At 39.6% G+C, this 8,765-nt stretch overlaps 1 protein-coding gene and 1 long non-coding RNA gene across 2 annotated transcripts; both read left to right on the top strand.

Moving 5' to 3' along the window:
- The first annotated feature begins 699 nt into the window (after positions 1-699).
- LOC119787453 lies at positions 700-2,902 on the top strand. The gene is made up of 8 exons (XM_038291326.1): positions 700-892; positions 1,098-1,154; positions 1,242-1,310; positions 1,406-1,510; positions 1,614-1,950; positions 2,072-2,354; positions 2,457-2,690; positions 2,782-2,902. Exons 1-8 carry the CDS (start codon positions 771-773, stop codon positions 2,865-2,867), a joined length of 1,293 nt encoding a protein of 430 aa, XP_038147254.1. The 5' UTR covers positions 700-770; the 3' UTR covers positions 2,868-2,902.
- A 248-nt stretch (positions 2,903-3,150) lies between these two features.
- LOC119787465 lies at positions 3,151-4,107 on the top strand. Its single transcript, XR_005281323.1, has 3 exons — positions 3,151-3,443; positions 3,547-3,711; positions 3,866-4,107. It is a non-coding gene; the product is annotated as an uncharacterized LOC119787465 (long non-coding RNA).
- Positions 4,108-8,765: the final 4,658 nt, after the last annotated feature.

Below are 8,765 nucleotides of genomic sequence, written 5' to 3'. Positions count from 1 at the left end.
TGAACTGAGACGGTACTGAACAATAGATGGCAGTATTATGCCTCAGAAGCGTTTAGTCTGCCTGAAACCAAAAAAGAAGAAGAAGAAGCAGGTATACGGCGCATCAGTAACAAGAAAGGTGAACAAGGCGGCAGGCGTGAGTGACTTTGCAAACTGTGTGGCCAAACATCAGACGAATGGAGGATCATGCCTACTCTGTATCACAACGAAAAGCGGCGTACACCGAACCCCCGTCATCTAAGAAGCGGAAATACGACGAGAATAAACGCAAGCGTGACAAGAAACGGCAAAAAACATTGGCAACATTGGCACGGCATTTACACGATGGAAGTCACTGATGGAGGAAAAAGGTTTTCAAAGTGACGCTCAAGTTGCCAGTTTTCTCTTGGACAGGTAATTAATCCTACACACACAATTGTCTTTTTATACACGTAATACCCCACCCCCACATCCAGTTTCAACCAAACTATTGTCAAGATGTCAGGTAGCATTACCTAGATAAGGCCACAGCTTCATAAAATTACCACATCTGATAGTGGCGTGTGTGTGGGTGCGTGTGAGAGAGACAGATATATGAAGCTGCATATTAGCGAGCTACGTGCCAGGCAGCAGACTTATCACTGGACTTATCTTACACTTGTATTGATGGCTGTTTATCACGTATACAGGTATATTTCAATACTGTAAGTCTATGCAAGCCATTCCTCTCAGCTTCATCTCATGTACGGTAACAGCAATTATTACAGCTGTGTGTGACTCTGTAATCTCAGATGTGTCACTGGTCCTACAGCTATGAGAGAAGTCCTTCAGCGTCTACTCCGATGAAGGGAAAACCCTCTCTTGTGACAGCCCCAGCTCTGTCAATGATTGGTGCTTCTAGTGGCACAGACAGGCAAGTCATCACTCTGAAACTATTGTGGTCCTAACACACTTCATAACCTGATTGTAGTTTTGTTGTACTGTGACATTGGTTCAGTAATAAATAAAGCTACTCTAAGATTCTGATGCTAATAACATAGCAAGTGAGTCAGCTTTCTGTAGTGTTTACCGTCGCTCTCCATATGTGTAAAGAAACATGCTGTGATTATACTTTACAGAGAGGAGCATTTGGATGTAATTGCAGGAGCTACAGAAATTCAGAGCCTGGAGCAAAGGTAACAGCTAACTTGTGCCATCTTTGAGCTATGTCATCTTCTTTTATAAACTTATAATTGGTGTATTTTATTTTTATTTTTCAACAGCTTACAGGACATGAGTATTGTTGAGGCGGAGATGGGGGAAAATGTTTTCAATGATCTGTTGAATAGTGTGTAAGTGATACTTTCTACCTATTCTAAATGTGCTGTGATCGATTTTTATTTTTTTTGTTTATTTCTTTCCCGCCCTAATTTCCCCTTCTTTACAGCATCGATTGGACAGATGAAGGTTCTTCCAACATTCATCCCAAAAGTGATGATGGCAAGAATTATGACAGCTCAGATGAAGAGTATTTTCCACCCATTTGTATACGGTATGTCATCAGTCATTCTTTGTACTGCTACTGTTGTGTGGTATTATAGTTTTTTTTGTCAAATTATTTGTTGCACACATGCTTTCATTATGTGTCTCAATAGAATGGGTGGAGCACTTAAAGGGCCATCCATTGATGAAATTCCAGTTATTGGACTAGATGAAAATGTACATGATCAGCCTGCACATGAAGACCCTCCTGATGAGCCACCATGTAATGAAGAACCTGCTTTCCCACAGCCACTGCATGTCCTCTGTGAGGATGACATCGGTGCCAGAGCAGCAATAGTTTATGAAGACAGTTTGAAACAACTGGCCACATTTCTGATCCTGCCGGTGGATAAGTGTACAGGTCTTCTTCAGGCTGGCACGTTTTGCAACAGCAGTGCCCCGTTTGAGATAAACATCGCTACCAAGGGGACAGCAATAAGTGTGGAATGGGTAAGTCTTGACCCTTGTGGCACATCATAAGATTATGGTTGTCTTAGCTATGACAATTTTCTGGTGGAAGCCAGTATTTTTTATTTATTTATTTATTTATTCGCATGCCTTTGACTTTTAGGTCTGTCCCAAAGGACACAGCTTGTGGAGATGGAATTCCCAGGCAAAAATGAAGTTTGGGATGCAAATAGGAGATTTTCTCTTGTCCACCAACATTTTACTGTCTGGCAATAACTATGCAAAGGTTGCCCTTTGGTTCAAATTTATGAACATGGGGATGGTGAACAAGAACACCTTCTTCTCCATTCAGGACAGTTACTGTGTTGACACCATAAAAGACTTCTGGGACGAGAGGAGGAGTGAGGCCCTCAGTTCCCTTCAAGGGAAAGATGTTGTTGTTCTAGGTACATAGCTCAACAAGTAATAAAGACATTAGACAAGGACAGTGTGATTGTAAGCAGCTGATCATTTTATTTTTTGCCTTTTTGTATTTGTTACTTTTTCAGCGGATGGAAGAAATGACTCACCAGGCCACTGTGCACAGTACTGCAGCTACACCACCATGGAGAATGACACCAAAGAGATCATTCATGTTGCCACCATCGACAAGCGGCACACATCCTGGAACTCTGTTGTCATGGAGATGGAGGGCTTTATCCAGACTGTGGACAAGCTAACATCAGAGATAAAGCTTGTAGAGGTCTGCACTGATGCTCATGCCCAGATTGGGGCCCTTATGAGTAAGGCTTTATCTGATAAAGTGTATGAATTCCTTTGTTTGAAACATTACTAGAATACTGTAGTGATATTGAATGTTTCCCTACTATGCAGACCCAGTTAAAGGCAAATACAAGGCACTTGAAATTCATCACAGTCTGGACATTTGGCATGGTGCCAAAAACCTGGCTAAAAAATAGCAGCTGTAAGTTAAAAAATGGCTCAAATTTTATCATTTACATTAATCATAAAGTGATGACTGTATAGGCATCTACAGTATGACTGAAGTTAGCTAATCAATCAGGTGTAGTCTTCAACATTAAAATGTGTCTACTTTTACCCTTACATGTAATATGGTTGAATAACTTATGTCATTTGCCTTTTATATATGTTTTTTTCTCCTAAAGGCAGCAAAAATCAAAGGACGATCAACCCTCTTTGTCTGGCTGAAAGACATTGTGAACCACAACTGAGCAGTTTCTTGTAAGTGCGTATGTGTATGAAAATTTGCACACATATTTAATATATTTCAGGATACAGTTTGTCTATGAAAAAGACAGTGCTTTTCTACTTTTTACACAGACACTATGGATTGGCATCACCCACCATGTGTGCAACATTCACACATGGAAAACAGGAAAATGCGAACACGGACATCTGGAAGAACTGCATGGAAAGGAGTGGATCCAGAGAGACTCCAAATGCCACAAAGCTTTAATAGACATTATTCTCAATAAGCGTTGGCAGAAGAATGTTCATAAATACCTACGCTTCAGGTAAAGTGCATCTAAATGCTTCACACAAAATCACATTGTGTACATTATACTATTCTGTGGTTGTTTTTGCAAAGACTGAAGTTTACAATTACTGTTCAATCAGATCAACTGCTGACCTAGAAGCATTCCAGAACCATATTATGATGTATGCCAGCAAGTGTCATGCTTTCAGTCCCCCGGTTTATGAGGCAAGAGTTCTGCTGGCTGCTCTTGACTACAACTTCCATCGGAACTGACCAACAATGAAAACAGCCGAAGGCAAAGAGATGTAAGTCTAATAAACTTACAACTAAATACTCCCAGTAACTACAGCACATACTGACACTCTTAATCTATGTTTTGTGTAAAAGAGCTTATTTATTTTTTTCGTTTGTGGGGGGGAAAAAAAACTGACTCTGAAGTGTTGTAATCTGTCTAATTAGTTTCAGAAGGCTGAACAACAAAAACGCCAGAAGATACAGTGTGTATGCCCTGAAATCTGAAAAAAAACTACAGCTATATCCCGGAGCTGCAGGAACGAATTCTTAAAAGAAGACTTGTGACTGAGGTGGGGATGCCACGAAGACGGAGCCTTCGACCAGATGACGCCAGGAGGCTCGGTTTGGTGCCCCCCATACCTGCACCTGCCACATCAGAACTTGTGCCAACACAAGTCAGGAGAGGTCTAGGAAAGTCACACACATTTATTTGCCTCAATTGTGGCATATTGGGGTATAGCTTGCATGACAAGTGAAGTAAGATGTTGACCACAAACAGAAATCAGTGCAATACTATACTAAATACTTGTATCATGACACTGTCTCCAACAGGACCAGCCTTCAGTCCACCTGATGATATGTGATTCAGACATCCTGCTTCATACAACATGAAAAAAAGTTGTAATGAACGAGTTCAGATGTGTACAGATATTGCTGGGAAATATGTTCCCCTTTTGCACAAGTGTATGTAATGCAATCAACTGGTTTTCCTTAGATAAAAAAATTTGTATCAATTTGACTGTATGATCTGGTTGAACTGTAAAGTGCCTTGAGATGACATGTGTTGTGAATTTGGCGCTATATAAATAAACTGAATTGAATTGAGTGTAGATATCTATGTCACTGCAGTAAATAAATGATGCATAGCTGGTGATCCGCTGTTTTTCTTATAGCTATTATATTTTTTATTCAAATTTCAGTTGAAGGCAGAACTACAGGATAATAGGGAGCGTTTAGCTTTCAGTTCAAACAAGAAATTATACTTTATTTTTTGTCTTTGTCAAAGACAGTTCTGGTGAAGACAAAATGAGCTGTTGACAACTATTTATACACTAGAAACTGCAGGTTTATGATTGTACAATGTTTCTATTTATATCGTCAAGATTTGAAGAGATGGCCAAAATATTTAACTTGGAAACTATTTAGATTATAAACTGTGTCAACATAAGTTATTTTTGTAGATTCGTGTTTGGGTTAAAATTACATGGACAAAGCTGATCCCTGTGATAACACAAGTACATTAGTGTAGCCTGAATTAGAAATTATCATTTACAAACATAACAGGAAAGTACTTTTTCTATGGGTCCATGCTTATATGTATATACTGACAAATACAACAGGTATATGTAATTTTGATATTTTATTTACAATTGCAAAAACAAATAACTTTTACAAATAAATAATGTAATACAAAATAATTCCTGGACAAAGTTGCAGTGAAAAAAATAGAACATACTTTGAAAGATAATAAAAAATAGTAAAGTCTAACCACAAAAAAAGGAAAAATAGCTTTGATGCCCTGATGATGTTCACACAGGTTTGTGAGCACTTGTGGTCCTGTATTGACATGCCAGAGGGCCAGGGAGAATACTCAGATGCCTGGTATGAATCCTGTGTAATGTCCAGTGGGGTCAGGGAAATTGTCCCTGATGCTCCAAACACAGCAGCTGGGGATGACAACACGGTTTCCCTGGCCTAAAGACCCATGTTGCCAGAAAATAAAATGCCTATATGCTGCATAACGGTACTCCCGGTTGTCATCCCCAGGCCCCCTAACTTGCCCAAATACTGTCAGTTCTTCCCAGTCCTGCCTATGAATACGTAAGAAACCTTCTTCCAAGCAGTACTGGGAGAAGTGAGGTAGCCGGCTCACACAGTGAGCTGGATCCTGGCCACAGCATATCCTCTCCCGGTCCGTAGGCATGTCCCTGCAGTTACCACAAGTACACCATGGTACTCCCTGTACACCAGTAAACGGTGGGGCACCATGCCTGAGCTGATGCATCATCAGGGCATCAAAAAGTAGTCCTGGCTGCCTCTCCAGGAGCTGGGTGGTGAGCTCTCTGTGCTCCTCCAGGGTCATCTCCCCAATAAGTCTCTGAGAAAATTAAACACAGGACAAATACATGTGATGTTTTAATATATTTTAAAATGCTAATATCACTGCAGTTTTTGGAGTACAGGATGCTCAGACCTGTCTAAAACAATAACATGCTGCGTGATGATGCTGTTACTCTCCAGTATACTTATTCAGCAACGTCCCTGACGTTTCACAGGTAATGATTCAGTAATTTTCTGGATATATACCTCGGTTACTTCTCTCCGGCTCCTTTGGAGATCTTCAAGCCTTTTCTCCTCTGCTCTAGTCACCCCGCTGGCACCTCTCCCTCGCCTGGCCCTGGCTGCACGCCCACCCCGGCCTCTCTGCCCTCTTCCTCGCCCTCTTCCTCGCCTTGTAACCCCCGTGCCACAAACAAGACTTGGACTCTGTAAACGGGGAATATATATTCTTCCAGCGAACACAATCTCGCTGTTAAACTAATGACTACAATTACTTCGTCTGTTTATATCACCATGCAAAGCAGCTCACCAAAACGTCACAACGATGTAGAAAAAAATAACGGGTATATTTATTAGCTTAGGTCTACATGAAATCTATACCCTACACAGACTAATGAAATACTATCTGTAAAATTATCTATGTAAACAAACCTCATCACTTGAGAAGGTAGATGATAAGGACGTCGTGGAAGACATTTTGTCCCGTAACGCTCGCCGTACTGTTGGGGGGGAGAAGCGGTGGGAGGGAGATGTTCATGTTGCTGCAGTCTGAACGTTAGATGTCGCTGAAAATTACACACTGTAGCTTTAAGTTATTTTTCTTTAAAACAATACTGTTATGGTTAAAAAAGTTGGTTAAATAAAGATTTAATTGGAAGTCTGTGTTTGTGTTCTTTATTAAAATTAAATCATTTAGCAATATCATAAAACGTCCAGGCAGAGCTGCACATAAAATATGGTTTCAAATCTTTCCAATAATTATCGATATCGATCAATATGCATTTTTTATTATTGATAAGCTTTTTTTCTATATCGCTCAGCCCTAGAAGGGTATGTAAACATTGAAGCATAACTGAACGTATTTTAAAGCCAATCGAAGGTTCCTAACGTGCAAAAATGAGAATTTCTAAAACATCAGATTTGCTTTATTGCATTATTTTTAAAAAAAACAATCATGTCTACAAAATGGGCTGCTCAGTGGAGCAGTGGGTAGCACTGTTTTCTTGCAGCAAGAAGGTTCCAGGTTCAATTCTTGGCCCGGGGACTTTCTGCATGGATTATGCATGTTCTCCCTGTGAATGTGGGTTCTCTCTGGGTACTTCAGCTTCCTCCTACAGTCCAAAAACATGACTGTTAGGTTATTTCACTTCTCTAAATTCTATTTAGGTGTGAGTGTAAGCCTGAATGATTGTTTGTCCGGTTTGTCTCTATGTTGCCCAGTGATAGACTGGCGACCTGCCCAGGGTGTACCCCGCCTCTCGCCCATAGACAGCTGGAGACAGGCACCAGCACCCCTTGCTAACCCATCAGGGATAAGCAGGATGGAAAATGGATGGATGGATATCTACAAAATTATATTGTAACTCAGTTGTCCAATCACACACACCAATAAAGGGAGAAATGAATGTTTAAAATAATTTCAGAAATGTAGTTTATGTGTAGTGCTTATACTGATCCTATATTTCATCACTGAATTTGTATTATATTGTATATAAAGATAAGTTCAATATGGAGTAACTAGGTTATTCATTGTCCTTCCCAGTCAAATGCCAGCTGAATGGCAGCCAACTTCCAGCCACTGGAGTGACCTCCTCCTTCTCCTGGGTCTGCATATGTTTTTACTCTGACTCCATCCTTTCACTGAATTACAGGGTCTGACCAGGAGATCTCTTTAGATCTTAATGTTGACAAATCATAACAGAAAGAATATTTTAGTTCAAAGATGAAAATTTAAAAAAGAATTGTATGGGACCAGCCAAGGGCCCATCATGGAAAGTTGGTAAATTTTAAATGGCAACTACTGTAGTTACTTTTTTAAGAACCATAAATAATTACCTTTTCTTTTAAAGTAATACTTTGATTGGAGTTGAACCACCTACCTGTGGTTTCTGCTTTCATATTAGTGTAAACAGGATCCTAATCTAGGTCATCAGAGATCACTGTTAATATGATAAAAAGATTAACAAAGAAAAGAATATGTAAAGGAGAAAAATTTTAAGACATCTTTTCTCATAGCTACTGATCCTGGTTTTAACAAGCAAACAAATGTTGTTAGTAGAGACTCTTTTATTATCCTGGCATAAGCCAGATTGATACCGTGTAGTATTCAAATTGAACTACATGTATAAATGTGGGAAAGCTCCCATAAGAAGTTTTGGCAAAAGGGAGCAAGATTCAGTACAATTCTACGAGATGACTGGGTACCTGCCACCCATGTCAAGATTTTTTAGCCAATCACAACAGCAGCAGTAGTAGTTTGATTTGTCCCACAATTCGCATAATTAATTGATAAATCAAACTCTAATCAAATCCGGTCAAGGCGAACTGGCAACAATCTTAAAATCCACAAAGGAAAAAAATGCTTCCTTTGCTCATTTTTCAAAAAGAAATTAAGTAAGAACTTTGAAATTATTGCTGAAATTGTTTTTCCATTTAATTTCACACCATTTAATCTGTCAGCTGAAATCAGCCAGTTGTTGCATCTCTGACTGCTTCAAGAAATATAGTTTACCTTTGTTTGTGGCTCGTTGGATTGACTCATACTCATTTGATATTCTAACACTAGATGTCCCGGAGAATTCCAGTTTTCCTGCAATCCCCCCTCCCCTCTTCAAGTTTCTATTCACTCTACCTTGCTAATTGTCCTTGTTCTAATTAGAGGTGAGTATTGGCATGAGTGTTGCGATTCGATACATGTCGCGATACTTGGGTCATGATACGATATTATCAAGATATTGCAGTATCACTATATATTGCCATATTTTCCCCAGCTATAAAAATCAAA

This window comes from Cyprinodon tularosa, unplaced genomic scaffold (genome assembly GCF_016077235.1).
Source record: "Cyprinodon tularosa strain WSP-4 unplaced genomic scaffold, ASM1607723v1 ctg299, whole genome shotgun sequence".
NCBI lineage: Eukaryota > Metazoa > Chordata > Actinopteri > Cyprinodontiformes > Cyprinodontidae > Cyprinodon > Cyprinodon tularosa.
Note: the sequence above shows the minus strand (reverse complement) of the source record. Positions and strands in the feature narration are given on the sequence as shown.